Genomic DNA, 20,684 nt, shown 5'->3' on the forward strand with positions numbered 1-20,684 from the left:
TCTTTCATTATTAGTAAACAGATTATTTTCCAGCCAAGAAGCACCAACTGCATCACATACAACACTTCCACTTATAATGAGTAAAGTGCAATTAACATCCATTTGATATTTTACAAGTAGTCTAAAACCAGCAGGCACTAATAAAGCCCTTTTCCTTTTAGAAAAAGACTGTTAGAGTTAAGTGTTTCTTAAGCAGTAAACAAATTACCAAATTCTGATTTAGAGTGTAAAGAAGGTCTATCAATTCTACACTAAAAGTACTTTAACTAAAAAAACCTGCTACTAGGCACATATTTACATACTGTTATAAATACTTCACATAAATTTTTAAATATATACCATATAATACAGTAGTAAAATTATATGAGCAAATACAGTATGAATGAAAGCACTCAGATTTTTTAAGCCTTATTTGAGAGCAGTAATTCTCTATATAATATACTGAAATTAAAACTAAGAATAGGAGTTGATATTACATTATCACCTATGTATCACGCTGTAATCTGCAAAAACAGGGATTCGAAGTTCTGCTGTCTTCATTTAAAACAACTTCTATATTCCAAGATTATCTATCCATTATTTCAAAACAAATTCCACTTAAAGCTAGTATTTGCTACACTCCTGGGACTAATTGTTGTTAAGCATTCATCTGTACATTATGTTCTGTCCTTACTCCATCTCAGTTGGATACTGCCAATTAAGCAATCATCTCACTGAGATGTTTTCTCGCTGTAAGTAGTAACACAGAACTGCAGCTCATGCTGCAGATGGTCAGTGATGCAAGTATATAAATATTTTACAAATAAATATAAGGGAGGAAGGAAGGGAAAGTGGAAAGGAAAATACAACCCCAAGTTTTTGCTTTTGGTTTCAAACAGCAAATTTCTTCTGTATTTACCATGGATATCGTTCAATGGATGTAAAAAAAAAAAAGGTCACTTTGTCAAAGGCATATGAATAGTTTTATTTATTCCTTATTGAGTGTTAATGCTGTATCTCTCAGGTATTTTAAATCAACTCCCTCAAAATTATTTGCAGACTAAGGTATCTCCCTTCCTGCTTAATACAAGTTCCAAGTACACATAAATTCTTTAAGGTCAAATAAATTAAAACCTTCGTACTAGTAGCCTACTAAAGGAAATTCCAAGTCTTACGTAACTAACAATCTTATTTTAAATTCCATGAACAGTAAATTTCATGGCGAACCAGAAGAGAAAGCAAGCTGCTGACTGCAATCCTGAATTATTCTGCAACATCAAAATTTATATTACAAATCAGACAGTCTCTATAGCACCACTAATGTAAGCAGCTAGAAGGGTGCCTATAACTAAAACATGCTTTCATCATAGAATTAGTAATGTCCAAACTTGAACAAATACTGTTTACTGTAAATGAAAAAAGAAGTGTCAAACAGTTGAAGAATGGCAAGATGTTACGAAACAAAGAAAAAAAAAATCAATTAACAGTAAGAATTCTCTTTAAGTTAGGTCATGTTTTCACCACATATAAAGCCACAATAAAGTCTCCTTTTTTATTTGTGCATTAATGTCTCTCAGAAGGTTGTTAACCTTCAGATATAAAAGGCAGAGGAAGCAAATTTACTGATTTGCTGTATTTAAACTATTTAGAATTTATACACAACGGTGCTTCAACAGCAGCATGTATTAGCAATCCATTGCCAATAAATATTTAGTAAGCCACTTACACCTTGCAAAAAAAGCCAGGGTCTAATCAAACCATGAGGAGGTAGAAAGAACACGTTGACATTTTTTCAGGAGGAAAATTTTGCATCAAATGATTATTCATGAGTGATTTAAACAGATTGCACATTATCAAATAGCATCTCGCTTTACACTGATTTGTCATAACTTCCTGTAACCCAACTTGGAGAGGGCCTGGTACATATGTTCAACTTCTCTCCTTTTGGACACTTAAGATATCTAAATATAAACCTATGTCCCTAGCTTAATATAACACTAGACTGAAAATACTCAGTGCTGCTATTTTGTTACTTCAGCTTCTTAGATAAGGGTCCTTGCCCTCCTCTATTCTTCTTGCAAAGGCAAAAGATACAAGCTTGCACAGTTCATTCTTTAACTAAAACTAAGCTAAGAAACAGAAAGACAAGCAAAATTGTATCAGCCCTTTCTCAAGTTCACCTAATTAACAGTAAACTACACAAACTTTTAAGGAAAAGCTACCAATACTTAATCAGCATTTGCAGAAAATGCCATCAGCTTTGGATATATTTCTGGGTCATATACCCTCTGGAGAAATATATTACAGTAGTTAGTTCCCAACTCAGAGATTATTTTTGCCTTAAGGCAAAACTCCACAGCCAGCATCGCATTTTTCTCGAGAGGCAAGACCAAGAAGATAAAAAATTACTCAAGCAGCTGGCATTTTTTCTTCCTGTGCAACCCTTAATCAAAACAGCCAACTATTCAAGTACTACAGTCTGGTCTTTGACATTCCCACAAAATTTATGACTTATATTTTTTGCCATAGACTCGTTCAAGAATTCTGCAGTAAAATCTTATTACAACTAGAACATCTTAGTAGATAATTCAATGTTTTAACTATGAAGTTCTGATTTGAAACTTGTAAGCCAATAATGTTCAATTACTAATGAAATGCCAAACCAAAAAAACACTTCTGCATATACTGAGAGGAAAACCTGAATTAAGACACATTAAATCAGCCACATAACAAAATCAATATGGAGAAGCTAAGATGCAACTCGGGAATCTCTGACAGTGACAATTTTGAAGTGACCAGTCTTAGACATCTATATTTTGTCTGAGTAACACAGTCAAAGCAGCAAGACGATCCTTTAGGAATCTGCAGCTATTGCAATTAAGTCTCTCTTTCATTACATCCAAGATGAACTAAAAGGATAGTGCAAAATGACCACACAACCCTTCATTGATCAGCCTTCCCTTCTTGAACCTTCTCATTTACATAGATTGCTGGAGTAAAAGGGAAAGCTCTTTGAAAATCAAATTCTGAAAAGAACAGAAATAGCTTTCTACCTTCTTTGAATGTTGAATCAGCATCAAAATTGGAGGAATTCTTGAAGTTTACACTTTTAAGATGTGTTTAATGATAATTTACTCACACGTATTTTAAGAATACTCAAACATTTCAAAAAAGAAAAGGGCAAAAGGGAAAAAAAAAATAAAAATCACAATAACCAAAGTTAACAGTGGCCCTTCTAGCACTGAACTGCACAGCTATCATGCAGTGTGGAAGAAAGAGGCAGGAAATAAACTTTTCAGAATTCTAGGTGATACTGCAACTTTCTAGGACAGGCTTCTTTGCATTCAAGGCAGAAACACGACCACTGCTTCATAAATTTCAGTTCCTTAAAACACAGGCGAGGTATTAAGATAAGAATAACCACAATTGTGATACAGAGTAATCATCTAAGACCACTAGTAAGTGCATCCATTGTTGCAGTACTATTTGAATAATTGGTAACTGTGTTTCTTCACAGGAACGGAAAGATCAATCCAGCAAAGTGTTCTGCCACAAAAGAACTCTGGAAAAATAAGACTAATTGCTGACCCCAGCGACCTAACACAAGTTCTCCAGCACATCATCGCTAAAATCCTACATCCAGCCAGGAGTAAGGACTGAAATAACTGCCTCCTTATGAACAGACTTCCATTTCTGTGGACAATATGTGATATAACAGGTCCAGTGGTTCATAAAAAAAAGGTATTTTGTGCTTCTCTCCAATATTGTAAGGCTGATTTTACACCACAGATAAAAATTAACAGAAGTTGTTTTTTCAGCTGTTGACGTCCAATCAGGACAAAAATCTAAATGGGTTTTAACGTGTCTACTCTAAAATGCAACTGTCACAGGAACAGTTTGAAATTAGTAAATAATCAGCTCAGTACTGGAGAGTTGCATCCAAACCAATTCTAAAACAAAGTTAATTTTTTTAAACAATTGCTTAGTCTTTCCTAACCATTTCTGAACATTAGAATCTCCAAATAAACGTGACATGGTTATTAGTCTAATACTAGGACAACTCAGGAATCAAACAACTGTTTCACTGGACTGTGAAACGTACTGGGTAAGTGATTATTACTTGCTAGAGGAAACAATTCTCACTTAATAAATCACACTTCTCAGCACATTGGTTCATAAAAAAGTAACGAACATCAACTGTGTGGAGAAAGATTAAAAAAACATAGCAAGTCAAATCTGCCCAAAATTAGATCTTGGTTATGCTCATAAAACTGTCATTAAGCTAATGAAATGTTGTGCTCAAAATAGGGCTTATATAATACGCATTTATCTCTAATTTATATGAATCTGCAACCTCTGTCTGCAGTACTGAACTTCAGATCTCGTAATTACTAAATAGAACACTTTCCAACAGTAACACAGTTAGTAAACTAAAAGCAACTAAAATGAAAAGCATCTTAAAACTGTAAATTCAAACTGTTGCTCAGAGGAAACCGATTTTTTCTAATTAACACATCGATGCTTTACCCTAAAAAGGGACACAAACAGAATCTAGAATTGTTTTCCTCCTGTCACAAGGGATGCCAACACTATAACACTAAACATCACCAACTCTACCAGACCCACATCTGCAGAGAAACAAGCACACTGAGGAGGAACTTCCTATCCAAGAACTTCTACTTCTGGCAATACTTACGTAATGATCGTCGTCTCTTGTTCTTTAGCTTTCTTCTTTTATTCATTCCAGCTTTAGATGGTGATTCCTCTTTGGCCTTTGGCTGGCTGGCAACTTTTGAAGAGTTCTGCTGGCTGAAGTGCGTGGGCACGTGACGGGCAAGTCCTCCCTGAGATGCAAAGCTGGCATTGCACCCACCAACTACACACTAATGAAAAAAAACCAAACAGAACAACTTTATCAGCATGGTATGAGGTGCTCATTCACAGGAGTTTGACAGATCTTTCAGTTTGACTTTTCTGCTTTTCTGGCTCAACCTCCAACACACTAAAAGGAAGACAAATGATCATGCAATTCTTGAAAAGAAAAACAGAAACATAATCTGAAATAAATTGCTATCTGAACTTTATAACTCTCAATAATTATTCCAATAGTACAATATTATTTTGTGTTACATTATATTCTATAATATTGTATAACAAAACCAATCTCAAACAATGCACTGACAAACTCTTCCCACGGAAAATAAATGCTTCTGCAGAACTTTCCCCTTTACAGACCAACATCCTTTTGCCTTTCAAAATACTGCACTGTTATCCTCTATTTCTCAACAGCTCTCCAATATTCTGCATTTGGTAACAGTAACATTCTCTAACATCCTTTTTTCTTGTGACAAGGCAGAAACAAAAAAACGCATCCTTACCCACATTAAATTTGAAAGAGCTTAATGCTATCTGTAAATGCTGTACAAAGCCAACAAACCGTTATCTTGCAGCTCTGTCTAAAACTTTAACTTCAGTAACTCAAAAGCTGTATTAATAATTATTAACACATCTATTTTGGGATGATACTATTAGTTCAGAAGCATTTAATAAAGGTCTTATTTGAAGAAAATGGCCTCTCTTTCTCAAACAGAAAAATAACAAAAGATCCAACAATAATTAAGCAGAAACACAGAAATCACAAGATATGTGCAACTAAGCTAGTACCGGCTACAATAATTATTGGTATTTTGATAAGTGCTTAGTTTACATTTACAATTATTTCACTTGCAAAATGAGTATTTAAATTATACTGTTGGGGAGAGAGGCACAAGCCTTTTCGCTTGTGCTCTGAGCTTACAAGGATAATAGAAAAGTGATTTTAAGATATGCATTCCATCATGGGCTGCAATGAATTGAGTATTCACATAATTGAATAAACAATTCATTGCAGCCCATTGCAATCTTCTTCTGATCCAGAGAATAGTAGTAGGGCAAATGAGTTTATCAGCCAGTAGCAAAAAGCCCATCACCACTCTGAACCACTGGCAAGTTCTCCTTCTTCCACATCTGTTCTGCTCCTCACCCTCTTTCTCAGCTCTTTCATCTGCACCTCTCTTCTCTAGCACTTCCCTTGACAGCAAACTGATGAGGCAGCTCCAACAGGAGTTTGGGAAAAAGTAATGCTGCAACTATGTACACAGTGCTGTTTTCTCTGAAGACGAAGAATGAATTTGCAAGCTCTGACAGTAATCCTCCCCAAGCCTGCACATTTGATTGAAAAACAAGAAAACAGCAGAACACCACTCGCGTGTTTTGTTCCTAAAACTCATGTTGCTTTCCAACTGTGGCTGCAGAATTGAAAAGTCTATTTCTGCCACACATCTAGCAAATGGTTTTCCATGATCATCATAATACAGTGTCCATGAAGAGAAAAACCTCTGTTATCCCCAAGGACTTATATAATTGCCATAGGACTAAAAAGATGTATATATATTTCAAGACAGTAAAAGACAAAAAAATAGGAGGACATTTTTCACATTTTTATTTGCCTTTTTTTTTTTTTTTTTTTTTTTAAGGGGAAAAAACCCTTAAAGGCAGTTAGGGAAAGTTTTCTAAGGTTCTGAGGTAACTACAAATATATAACCCCTTAACAAAAAGCTTTAGGATCCTTCACCATGTATTTGTTCTTCCCTGTCTCCCCCTCTAATAAGTATTTTAAGAACGGTGAAGATTCTTATCAAAAGCCTACCTACAACTTTTTACCTTGCCCTATAATTTCCCAATCAAACAGCACCAATATTGTACACTTAGATTGTAGTGACTCACAATGTAAGAAATCCCAGCACACCTATGAAACTCAAAACACTCAAGAACCTGATCCTATTTACACAGCAGGAACATCAATGCAACATTTATTACTTTAAGTTAACACTGAAGATTAAAATTTACACTGAACTTATAGAATCATAGAATGGTTTAGGTTGGAAGGGACTTTTAAAAATAATCCAGTTCCGACCCCCTTACTGTGCACAAGGACAGGTACTAGATTAGATTGCTCAAAATCCCATCCAATCTGACCTTGAACCAGACCCACTTAGTTGTATTAAAGATGATCAAACTCACAATCAACAGGTACAGGTAAAATACAAGTGTACTTAGTTCAAACAAGTTTTTATTCTCCAGTTTTTAAGTTCTTGAAGTAGCTGCCTTGCCCATAAAAACGGTTTCATGAAACTAAACTAAGCAACTAAATCTAAACTTAGTTTTAACTTTCATTAAGGTGCTCCTGACGTCAGCTTCTAGCTCCTTCTGATCCTATAAACACTGACAGAAAAAAAATGAGTGCGAAAAAAGCCCCTATCCCGAAGTTCAATCACACCGAGAAATTAAAATTTCATTCTTGGCAATGCCTGCTCGAGGTCAAAAATAGCCTTAAGTCTTGGTACAGTGCATGCGTTACCATATCCCAAGTTTACTATAATCAAAAAGCAAAACCTTCTGAAAATAAGACAAACTTTGTGTCAGGCACATTTCCAAAACTTTAAGACATGTTCATATGAGTTAACTGTATTTCTTGTCAGATGGGAAACACTGTTTTATGACAAACTGCAGTTTGACTCAGTGTCATAACTTTTGTCTAGTCATGTATAAAAACCATCACAGATATTCTACACATATTATCCACAGAAGCTACCACTTACTTTTCTTGCTCTACCCAAGTTTAACTTTCAAAAAACCCCAAACCTTCAATATATGCAACTTGTAACTAGAGATTATCTTTTTCCAGAAAGCCTATTTATAATCTGTAGCCACAGTACGAAATATTTGCAGAAATCATTACATTCAGATATTGTGTAGTTTGAGACTACCTGATCATGTCATCAAATAATCAACAGCTGATGTATCAAAGATGACACAGAATGCTTTTGTAGTAGACAGGAAATAGTAGAAGAGGAGGAAAAAAAAATCTTACCTTTTTCTTTTTTTTTTTTTTTTTCTCTAAAATAATATATCCAGCAATCCGTTACTAATGGGTAAAGTCTCTTCTCTCCAAAGATAAAGGAGCAGTTCAGGCTGTCACTTCAGGATCTCTGGACGGTAAGTCACATCAAATCAGCTTCCCACCAGATAATTATACAGATCTAGAGGGCTTCTAACAAATCAAACTCAACTATTATGCACAACTTTAAACCAATCTCTTCATTTTTCCCCCCAAAACCTAAATCTCAATTTTGCATTCAATTTTAAACATGATAGATTGGGTCCGGATTGGTGGATATGTTACTTCAAGAGAAAATAAGTCAACACGTAAGAAGTTTAATTTCTCCAGTGTACCCATACCCACCATTATTAATGGGCAGTAATGACCAATTACTTTAACCAACAGGATATAAAAATATCTAGCAATACAGGGTTTTTTCTAAATTCAAAATAACCAAATCTGCTTTTTAGAATATTCAATGTGTAATTTTTCCAATGAATCTAACAGTAATTTTAGACATCTGGATAAACATCCTTATTGTTTCAAAATCTAAGTGTTCAGGCAGAATGCCTTTACATTTTCTATTTGCATCTGCAATGCTCTAATGGATAGAAGATATTCTGCCAAGAGAGTAACAGACATGAATTCTGAATGAGGACTGAAGCTGCTTGGCTGTGTTTTCTAGATTTCAACAAGTGTTACTCTACTGAGAGTCATACCAAATGCAGTCACTCCTTAATGAATTCTGGAAGTTACATGTGGTAGAATGAGCACCAAATTTCATTTTTATTATGACTTTCTTCCACCCCCCCCTTTTTAAAAAAGGATGAAAGCCTCCAATGAATCTGTGCACTGTCATTCATTGTTATTGAAAGCACTTACCCCACACATGAGCAAACCTTACATGGTTGATCTTAAACATTAAGAGAGTACCCACTGGAATCAGTATGTGAAAACAGTTGGTAGCAGACCCACATGCAGTCTTATATCTCCAGAAGATCGCTATATGTAATTATACTGCATAAAATCTCCCAGTTTTGTGCTCACTCTACCATTTGCCCTTTCATGGTGTTGAACATCTTGTACTTGGTCACCTAGACTACATTTTAAGAGTCCATTTGATACGGCTTCAAGTAACTTTCTATGCCTTGTACAGCAATAAGTCTTGTAATAATTAAATACTTATTATTTGAAACAGCCAAGTTTAGGACAAGTAAGATAGATTCAGATTCTCTTCATCCACTTTTTCTCAGCTTGCCAGTTACCAGCAACAGTTTTCTAACTCAGCAGATTATTCTTCTAGATGCACCTGTCTATATGTTCTGAAAGCCTTAAAGTTTTTTAGTTGCTGAACCCTCCAACAGGACCACCACTACATGTTGATGATACCCCACAACATTCTACCAGTTTCTAAAAAGCTGCAAAAATTATGTAATAACAGAACTAAAAAAGAATAATGTTTAGGTTTTTCTCCCTCAACTCTGAATGTTAAAACATACACAAACATGAACATACTAAATGTCTCCAGAGAAACAACTACATGCTCTGAGAATTCCTATATTAAATAAATGTCTACAATGACACCCCCCCCCACAAAAAAAAAAACAGGATGGCTAGAACAAGACTGCAATAAGCAAAGAGAAAACTTCCAGTAGGACAAGAGCTATGAACTTCAGGTATTCAGAGGAGCAGCATAACTTCAAAAATACCCAACAGTGGGACAAAGAAGGTTGGCAAGTTCTCAACCAGAAACATGTTCTATTAGACTGGTTTGTTTGTCTGTTCCTCTTGACAAGCAAAACAAATCTAGGAAACAGTGCTTACCAAAAGTAGGATTGGAAAAGCACGCTGCTTTGCAGAAATCGTATTTGATTACAGACTGAGAACCAGCTGCAATAGTAACTACATCTCATTTAATCAACACTTTTCTTTGGTGGAGGATTAGTGGGTGTCCTAGGAAAAGGCACTTTATCCGTAGCAAAACTTAGTGATGGTGGCCTCAGAAAAACAAACAAAAAAAACCACCATCCGTGTGTTCCACATGAAACCCAAGGCTATCAGTATTAAAAACTTGGAAATAAAGGGAGAGAATAAACAGAAAAGCAGTATGAGGTTGAGATCTAGGGTATGAAATGTCTCCTTCTTATAAGCTGAACATATACTACAATGAAATTGTCCCATATATAAATGGAGCCACCATAACAAAGCCTCAAAAATAGGTATTCATGGGGAAATTTACCTTTTCTGTGACACAGGTATTGCAGTATTAATTTTGAGGGGGACACACTAAACCGTACAAAGAGAAAAAACAGGAAAAACTTAGGAAAATATGAAACATTTTGTCTTTGTAATTTAGAAGTAGGTTCATTTCGGTAACAACTGAACGACACAGTCAAATAGTTTATATGAATGCATGGAAAGGGCAAGTAAACCCACAAAAAAATCTTTTACTGTGAAAGAACAGTAGCTCATTTACAGCTGGATACAGCTTTTATTCAAAGGACAACACCATGTGTACTACAGAAACAGGTAATTAAACAAAAAATGGGCAACTACATAAAATGAGTCCACTTGCAAGCAAAAGGGTGATGGGACAGGCACATATCCTTCTACATAGTAGTTCTAATGTAAAGCAGAGCTTTATGTCAGAGACAAGCATATGCCCCAACTGCCCTGCAATTAAAGATACTTAAATGCTTTTGTCTCTTATTTTGACTAGAAATATAGCAACCTGCCATATATTTATTACTCTCCTCTTGTCATGATGCAATTATAGTGTTCTTTCATCTTTAGAAACAGAAATTTTCTGTGCTTTTAAATGTCACTTTCCTAGGTAACATTCTTTGCTTTTCTTAAAAACATCCTGAACAGCAGTTCTTCAGACAACAGCATACAGTTACACTATTTCCATTACTGCCTTTTACAACTTTCCTCAAAAATCCTGACATTCATTCATTTATTTTTTAAATAAAACACTGAATGACCAGGTATTTTCAGCAAGTTCTATAAAAATGTCAGATTCCTTCCTTTTATGCTAGAACTCAAGTATATTCTCATGAGGCAACATAAATTTCATTTGTAATTTAGGTTTTGGGAGATATTTTGTCTGCAGTAATAAAGAAGAACAAGAGTTTTTTTCTAAAAGGTGAGTAATTAAGATTTATAAGAACAGCTAAATGCACCAAACTGAAACATTTGCTGCTTTTGAGTAATTGCTGTAAAACAATTAGCCATGGCTGTTCTTGGATCAATCAAGACTAACATCCAACACTTTCTTAAATGTTTTCCTGTCAGACAGTAGATCTGAAAAGCTTGCAAAAGAAAAGAAGCAAGTGAGAAAAGGGGGCTAGCTAATTAATAGATTGCTATCACAGACACTTAAATACTTGGCTACCTCATGTGAGCCCTGAAGCCTATATTCAGCATAAATGACAGAGGAACAAAAAAAATGTTACAAAATTCTACTCAGAACACAATTATCCTTCACTCAAAGCCCCCAGGAACAGATTGAGAAATACAGAGATAAAAAACAAACAGAGGGACTGAAGACAACAGTAGGAAAAAATGCTGAAGTGACACACATTGAGCCATGATGATTAACGACTGCAATCCTAGCCTGTGTTTTGTTCTTTCCCTTCGTATGACCAGAAAGTACAGAAAATCAGCTGGTGAAACAACACATATTTAACACAAGATGATTATTATCAGAACTAACTGTTTTAAATTTTAGAGCTCTAGCTGTAACCAGCCTAGCCAAAAAACTGAGATACCAACTTTTACTGGCTTTACTAGGTAACTCTGACAGACTCAAAAGTACTACTGGTATTTCTGAGCTATGCCACCTCTTTTAAACCCAATGTCTCTAAAATTGAGTTTCTTTGACTTGCCAAACAAGTACACAATCTACCCTACTTAAAAAACTTTCCTTCGAGACCAAAATTTGCCATTATACTTTAAGGCATATAAAATATTTAATTCCAAAATGAGAAGACCTAAGGTACAAGTTTCCTCTGATGACTGGGTTTTTGCCTTGGTTTTTTCTGTCTGTTTGGTTGGTTGGTTTGGAGTTTTTTAGTTTGGTTTTGTGTTTTGTTTTGTTTTTTTAATTCCGGGATTAGCACTTAAGCTTAGATCAGTTATTGGAACAATCGTATCCACAAACTTTCAAGGATTATGATCCTTATGCTATCCTTCCAAAAGCATGCTAACCTTATTCCTTTGAACAAAGGGTATGATAATCTCAAGAGCAAGTTTCCTGTTGTTATTCGCTCTCTCAGTCAGAAATTTTCAGACTAAACTACACAGTTCAGTAAGGAAAAAAAGTCTCACCTTTACTGAAAAAGTTTTTCACGTGCAATGCACTATTTTTACTCTCCAGGTTTTGAGTTTAGTTTTGTTTTCTGTCATAACTACTGTTATAAGCTATGCAGAAGAAGTAACTTCTGGAAGACATCATTGTAACAGAAAAGTATTTTTTAGTAATAAAGCTGCCTTAAAATAAGGGGGGAAAAAAAAAAAAAGAAAAAAAAAGGCAGAAGATATTACCTGAGAAGAAAGAGAGAGGAGAGGGACGTGGAGAAACAGCAACTAAAACTTGGTGGGGTTGGAGGGTGGGGGAGAGGTAGGCATAAAATGTTACCTAAACTTAAAAAAAAAAATAAAAAATAAAAAATAAAAAAAAAATCCCTAATTAATTTTCATATCCTACATGGAAGGAGAACTTCAGTCTGAAGTAGTGTGGGTGGGACTTACCATCAAGTGATCCAGGACTGACAGCTATGAACTGCCCCAACTGTATCCATAAGAGGATGAAGCAGCTCATTAATAACGGATTGGTGGATATGGGAATGATAAACACTACTATACCTAGAATTGCAGGTACAGATTAGGGGGAGAAAGAAAGAGAAAGTTAGAAAATACTATGCAGGAAATACAGTCAGCTCAACGGTCCTGCATTCCCAACTTCCTTATTATTCTCAGAGAGGTTAACCATAGTCACTGACAGTGTTTCAATTGAATTCCATTTACAAAACCAGCCCTTATTCGAGCACAGATTGTGCACCATCAGGCAAGATCCAAAGTTTAACACAGAAGTGTGTAGCATGAGACAAAATATCTCACTGTTACAGTGTAAGCAGCTGGAAAAAGCACAAAAAAATTGAACTTCAGCACTACTTAGTTTTACACTGCCCTACCATTCATAGGTTAAAAGAAACAGGGATAGAGAAGCAATAATGGTATATTCACCTGTTTTCATAAAAGAACAGGACATTTGGGCACTATTATTGCAAAGATGAAGGCTCAGCTCGCTGGATACTTTTTAAGAAATCCTCCTGTGATGGCATTTTTCAATTATATATTGTATCAGGAAAAATAAATAAGGTCAATCTTAAAATAAGGGATGATGCATCTTACAATGAACCTTACCTTGAAAGGTTTGTCCCCACTGTGTGTCAGCATATGCCTCTGCAACCAACTTTGACTTGTTGAAGGTGTATTATATACTTTGCAACCTTTCCACAAGCAAACAAACACCTAATAGAGTAAAAATGTGGTAAGTTTACACAAGTCAAAGAAAACAAACAAAAACCAAAAAACAACAACATATTAGCAAGAAGCCTGTTTTCACAATACGAAGTACTTCAAAGAATTTTGAACAGTAACAATTTATTTTGCAAAACATTTCTCATCTCTCAAAGAGGTAAAAATAATTACAACCACAAGTTTTCAAAAAAGCCAGGTCACTGGAATAAAACATCAAAAACCAGATGCTCCTGTAGCCAAACTCTTTACAGTGGATGCTGCGGCTCTCAACTGTGTTTGTGTTTACACTCAATATCTGTATCCACCAGATACAGAGACAGAACATTTTTAAATGACAAATTTACATTTTCTGGGTAGCAGATATAAAATTATTTACTCTCATAAGCAATTAAAAATTTTATTCTTTGAGCATGAAAAAGTAAAAAATTCTTAACTGCAATACTGTTGTTTAGATACCAGTTTTATATTACAGAATACTGGATACCTCTAGTTAGGGCCTCATACTCAATTCCTGACAAAGAAAGTTAAAATCTCTCATAGGATTCAAAAATCTATGGGTGTTTTGTGATTCCAGAGTACAGATCAGTCACATGCACAATAGTGCATTAAGGGGAGGAGAACTTATTCATGTGGCTTTTCTCTCTCCTCTCATTGTGTCCATCTATAACCCAGAGAATAAAAAAGCTCAATGAACTTGCCTTTCACTAGAATTTCCTCAACAGGTCTGTGTGTGAAGGGAGATATGGCCCTAATTTGTAGCAGCAAAATACAGTCCCCAAGAATAGCATTTTCCATAACACAGGTTTTCAGAACTGCAGGAAACTAATTGGATTCGAGTTTCTTGCTCTATTTTGGAGATTAAAAAACTCAATCTTCAGAAGATTGTATTTTCAAAACAAAACAGCAGCCACAGGAGTGCTATGTACTTGCTGTATAATATATAGATAACTCTGTTTACTAATACAAAGCTGGAAAACCCTGCATGTCTGTACAAGTGATCCAGACCTACTGACATGTACATAAGACCCAACCTCCTAGAACTGTGGTGTCTGCTGCTCCTCAGTTTTGAGACCCCCTCTAAAGAGAGCCACAGAACTGGAATTTCTGAGATTCCAAGCTCTGCAAAGCTCCCTAACTGTCCCAATATTTCCATCAGCAATTGCAGGGCACTCAGCAAAGGAGTATTATTATGAAGTTGTAGATTGTGGAAATGCAATCCCTCCAAAAATCAAGCACCAGAAGTCCAGGTAAGGCTTCTGGGGAACCCTGGTCAAAAGGCTAAATCCAAAATATTTCCGGAAAAAAAACTGGGGAAGTAAAACTATTTTGTCAAAGACTTTCCTGGGCTCTTCATGGATCTATCTAGTTTGGTTTGGAGCCACTGTCTCAGTATTAGGTGAAAATACGCATTTTCCCATGCAAGGATGCTTATCACATCACTTTTCAGTTCTCAATAAGCAGTTACTACCCCTAATTCTTTAAGTTTATAGTCATTTTAGTTAAGTAATATCTGAAATCCAGTCAAAACCACAAAAATATAATTACTAACACCACTTAAAACACCTCACCAGCAGGTGGCAGACAAATCCTTGAAACAAAACAGCCAGGATCAGTCCCCCTTCCACAGAATCGAGTTGAAGAACTTTTAAAAAAATAAACCAGCTCCACTAGGGGTATAGAAAGTGTGAACTGGATGCAACAGTTATTAGACATTTGGTGCTTCCAACAACCTCCTCTTTCAGAAAGACAAATAGTCTAACATTTTCTAAATAAAAATATCCACAAGGCACTTCTCATGGAATGTATGTGAACAGAAATATAATACAAAAAGAAAAAACAACCTGAAAAATCTTCCATTTTTAAGAAATGAAAAGGGGTCATGGATGGGATAACAAAGATGCCCAGAGATGCAGTTATGTGAAAGCCCACAAGATACTGATACACTTCATGCATTTAATTGCTTCATCCAGGACTTGTATAACACTTGTATAAACCTATGAACAGAACTACAGCAATCATGTCATAGGTGGCTAAAAACCCAGCTCACTGGATGGATGATTCTGCTTCCAATGTGGACTGAAAAAAGTCACCAAGTATGAAGCTGAAAGTTCAATCATATCAAAAAACATTAATTAAATACAAACAAAGTCACGGCTGTTTCAGTGACACAATTACATAATAAATTATTTTAAAGGATTAGACTGAAACATATGTGATTATACAGGTACCTCAATTAAAAAAAAAATACCAGATGCAATTACATTGAAGGTATACTTGCCATCAGTATTACAGACAGAGCTGTTCTGGTAAGACTTTGTACTCTCAAGTCAGTGAGTTTGACATTTTCCCTATTGCACATTCTGTGTAAGTTTTACCTCTAGTGAGACTATTCACAAAAATAATCAAGGTATGACTTCACTGGAGTTCATATGCAGTTAAGATGTTCAGTAACAGTTTTTAAAAAATTAATTCCACTTAAACATACCAGTAGCTTCAGGATGTTGAGAAGCTAGCACATGCATCGAAAACTTGATAGCCTCTAATAATTTATTAAAAAGAACTCACTACATTCTACAAGTATAGGCATTCAATTAAAAACACAGAATACCAAACCAAGTGAACTATGCAAAAGCTGACAGCTGAATGCCTAATACTGATGAAGGCCCAATATTAGTTGCTACTAGCTATGGAACTGATACTTTAAAATATAAAATTTGCTACTGTCGTTAAAAGAGTAAAATATTGGCAACTAAGAAATAGGGGAAAAACAAAAACTAACACCAACCCCTCCTCGTTGACCATCCACATGTATGGAGCGAATGTGATCTGCCAAGTCTGGGCTGGAGCTGAAGCAAGCATGGCAGTGGTCCCAACAACAGTTATAAGCAATGCTTTTTGCAGAGGAGGCAGGAACTCCTTGTCCATTCATCATTACTGGAGTTGAACGCCCACTGGAAATTGTGCTGTCTATGTCCATAATAGTACTGCTTATGCTGCAAGATAAAAAACAAAAAAGAGAAAGTTTGTATTTGTTGCATGTTAACAGAAGAAATACAAATCATAGCCCTTTGGGATTTTGCTTCAGATATATTTAGACAGGTTGAAAAGAATTTTACACAAACTTACATGGAGAGGCTTAGAGATTGGGTTTCTTTCGTTTTAGGATAAGAAAGGAAAGGTTATTGCCGTTTCCAGTGACCTGACAGGGAGGTTTAGCAAAGGAGAAGCCAGAGTCATCTCAACCCTACAGCTGCCAAGGATGAGAGGCAACAGACAGAAGTTGCAACACTGGAAATTCTGATGAGATGTTGGGAAATTTTCTCCCTCCCCCACAACGAGAATAATTAGACATTGGGAAAATTGTTCAGAAAGGTAGTAGAAACTCCAGCCTTTGAAGACACCCATGAAGAACTCAACTGGACAAAACCACAAGCAATCTGATCTCACAATCTTCAATTAGCAAATAAAAAGAAAAGGTAGCCAACAGAAGCCTATAAATACAGTTTTGAATCTGTTCCATATTGCTGCTTTTCCCAAAAAGCTTCTTCACCAAAAACTTCAACAAAAGAAAAAGAAAAAATAAAGGCAACTAGCACTGAGCTAAAGCCACTAGTCCCAACAGCGTTAAGAGCCGCTAACGACAGCTACTGGTAACAGCACTTTAGGATCCCTCTAGAAAACTGTCAGAAGCTTTAAGTGCAGAGTATGTTGCAAGCAATGCCAGTTTTTCCAGCACACCAGGCCCACAATAGATGCAATTAGGGGACTGACATCCCTTCCTTCCTCAGCTGATGTTTAAGCCAAAAACTATTCCCAGAAGTAAAATCTGTAAAACTGTGTTATGAAAGCAAAGTTTACCAATAGGCTGAAAAGAAAATTGAATAAATAATTAAATGTGACCCCACACACACCTAAGTTTGAGTTATCTAAATACAGTTTTTCCAAAATCAGTACTTAAAAGGTTTGAATACATACAAGATGGCACATAACCTGACCGCTTCTGTCACACACAGTAAGGTTACACAGATCAGCAGTTCCAACAGGAAGTTGCTTAACGGAGGATGGCAAAGCACTGCAGATACAGCACTCCTGCAACAGCAGCCTCAGACCATTTCATGTGGAGAAGTAACTAACTTTCTCACAGTTGAAAGATAACAAAATACAGTACTTCATAAATACTTTAAGTAGGAGCTCAAACTTCCAAGCTATTTACAGTCAGTCAGAGTTTCTACATCCACTGACAGCATTAGTACCATTCCCAAAAACCCCACAAACAGGCACAATCCAATTTCTGACTAAGAGGAGATATGATGCTGGTGACCACAAGAACAGACTATGAAGGGGTATTTAGCACAGTTCTCTCAAGGGTTCCCTGATTTCACAGCCTGGTCTTAAGCAGGAAATAAATGAGAAAACATCCTAGAATGAGTTCTGTGAAAGAAATGGAGGGGGGGAGGCAGGCGGGGTGGAGTACACACTCATGCACCATGGATTCTCCCGTTCACAGGCATAAAATCTGGTTAATTTCTCTAAGCAGAGATGAAAAAACCTCAAAATGATGAACCTGTAGCATGAGAGTTTATTTCATATTCCAAATACAATGCAACATACCTTGACCACCTTAAGACAAAAACCACAGGTCTCTTAATTTTACAGCCTAAGGAATGCAAATAATTAGGCTCGTGTTTGTGTGCCCCATGCTATCCTATCTGGAGAAAATTACTCTTGTTATTGGAGAAAAATACGCAAAAGTCAACTAGTAATACTGATCCAGCAAAAGATATTCTGATAAGTAGGGTTATTAATGACATGAGAAACCAATAAAACTTAGAAAGCTGCTTTGGTTATAATAGTTTAAGTGTTTGCTTGGTTTGGTTCTAATAGCCTAAGTGTTTGCTAAGGGCTAACAGATTAGAGCTGCATACATGATAGCAAAATTTAGTATCAGAGGAACTGAAATAAAAAAAGGTTGCCCACAGCACTTAAACTAAACTGTAGCATATAGAATTACTTGGAAATTGAGGATTAAGTGCTATATTGGACTATGATTCTATAACCTATTCAAGACAGTCTAAAAATAGAAAAAAATAAATGTAATTCAAATTTGTTTGAGTGATAACAGATCAGTATTTTATTTAAGAGGGAATACCTTCCTTTCATTAAGTAAGACATTAAAGAGTACAGACAGACAAATACTGCTGTATAACAGAACCTACCAGAGAAACAGCTAAACTGCTTATAAAACAAAATCACTGGGAGCCACACAACAAGAGATCACTGTTTTCTGATGGTTCTCTTGACAGGCACCACCAAAATGCAAGAAACTCGCTGTCCTGGCACACTCTTTATCTAGAAATAACCCAGTAAGTAAAAATGTAAAATGAAGGGGTTTTTGTTTTCTCTTCTGTGCCTCCAGAACTAACACATTTCAGGTGATCAGGTGCCTCACTGTACTGAGAGCCTAGAATTAGTTTCTTTCTCATTTAGCGACTTCTGGGTCACCCAGCAAAGAGGTAAAGGCTGAAAAGAGAATCTGTGAAAGAGCAGCAACATCTTTCCTCTCTGTCACAGTGCCCTGTACAGCTCAGGCATGTGTACTTTTTCTCCAGTCTTACATACACTGAGAAAATACCAGGAAGCTTTTTGGAGAAAAGTTTGTAGCATACATAGCATCAGAGAAGACACTGACCTGGGAGGTCTCTTGCCCTTGCCCATTTTAAGATGAAGCAGAAAGTTGATGGTAAGTTTTATAGTCGGAGCTATGGCTGCTGCTAAGTCTGCAAAGATTTAACTGCAACACTCTTTTCATTAGACCTATCGATTCACTCACTTTTTTTTGTTTCTTGGGATTTCACAAAGGGTGTAAGGGCACAGAATCACAGAATCACACAGAATGTTGGGGCTTGGAAGGGACCTCAAAAGATCATCCAGTCCAATCCCCCTGCCAGAGCAGGAACCTAAACAAAATTACACAGGAAGGTGTCCAGTCCAGGCAGGCCTTGAATGTCTCCAGAGAAGGAGACTCCACAACCTCCCTGGGCAGCCTGTCCCAGTGCTCTGTCACCCTCACCGTAAAGTAGTTTTTTCTCAAGTTTAAGAGGAGCCTCCTGTGTTCCAGCTTACACCCATTGCTCCTTGTCCTACCATTGGGCATCACTGAGAAGAGCCTGGCTCCATCCTCCTGACATTCACCCTTAGCCTATTCGTAAACATTAATTAGGTCTCCCCTCAGTCTCCTCTTCTCCAAGCTAAAGAGACCCAGCTCCCTCAGCCTTTCCTCAGAAGGGAGATGCTCCACTCCCTTCATCATCTTGGTGGCTCTGTGCTGGACTCTCTCCAGCAGTTCCCTGTCCTTCTTGAACTGTGGGGCCCAGAACTGCACACAATATTCCAGATGCGGCCTCACCAGGGCAGAGTAGAGGGGGGACCTACAAGTGGGGGGTAAGGTGTCTGCACACAGTCCACCATCTTATCTAGTCCACTTGAGTCTTTTCCTGACCAAAATAGTGGAAGTGCATCAACTCAGACCATGGAGGACTAGAGTATTGACATAGCGTCTGTATATCTTTCAATCTATGAAAGAGAATTTTCAATCCAATCTGACCTTCTATCTGCTTGGGATCATCCAAGAGAGGGAAGAGTTCTTTAACAAAGAGAAGGTAGTAATGGAAATTACATCCTCCTGCTTTCTCATCTGAAATCCACAAAGCCTGTAAGTCAGAAAGTAATAATGTGTATCAAAGAGGAGGGAACAGAACAAAGGAAGGAACCTTAAACAGACATTCTGGCAAACTACTGGTAACAAAACAAAGACACTGAAACAAATTTTTAGCTAAATAAGTTAAAGAAAGTTTTTCTGCTTTTTTCTAAGCCCTTTTTCCCTAGCTGGGAGACGTGTTTAAATCCTGACTGCCACTATCAAAGCAGAATGACACAAGTAGAACTTAAGTGCTTGTGGCATTCCCCTATTGCTAGTGACAGACAGGTCTGGGTTTGCTCCCAAGCTGTAAGCAGGCTCCAGCTCCATTGTAACGGATCTATAGACCATAGCCTGATGAAGAACATTAGACATTTGAGTTTCAGAGAGTTCAACTCAGGGGTCATCCCAAACAATAGAGCATCAAAAACAGTCACTGCTGGAGAGAGCCTGCATACACAATAGCTGTTTTTAAGAAGCACCATTCAAAAGACTGACTAATTACTAAAATTTAAAACTGTTACAGCAAGCACAACATAGTCT

The 20,684-nt window shown here is 36.6% G+C and overlaps 1 protein-coding gene across 1 annotated transcript in view; it reads right to left on the minus strand.

The window, feature by feature from the left end:
* The window catches only part of AEBP2 (AE binding protein 2), a 30,551-nt gene extending 14,117 nt beyond the window's left edge, over positions 1 to 16,434 (minus strand). Inside the window, exons 1-3 of the mRNA XM_010174417.1 lie at positions 16,230 to 16,434; positions 13,328 to 13,435; positions 4,676 to 4,862 (exon numbers count right to left, since the gene is read on the minus strand). Of these exons, the coding sequence (XP_010172719.1) occupies positions 4,676 to 4,862; positions 13,328 to 13,435; positions 16,230 to 16,421 (487 nt within the window). The 5' untranslated portion in view covers positions 16,422 to 16,434. The remainder of the gene's footprint in view (positions 1 to 4,675; positions 4,863 to 13,327; positions 13,436 to 16,229) is intronic.
* Positions 16,435 to 20,684: the final 4,250 nt, after the last annotated feature.

The sequence above is a fragment of the Antrostomus carolinensis genome, unplaced genomic scaffold (genome assembly GCF_000700745.2).
Source record: "Antrostomus carolinensis isolate BGI_N321 unplaced genomic scaffold, ASM70074v2 scaffold14688, whole genome shotgun sequence".
In the NCBI taxonomy this organism is placed as follows: Eukaryota; Metazoa; Chordata; class Aves; order Caprimulgiformes; family Caprimulgidae; genus Antrostomus; species Antrostomus carolinensis.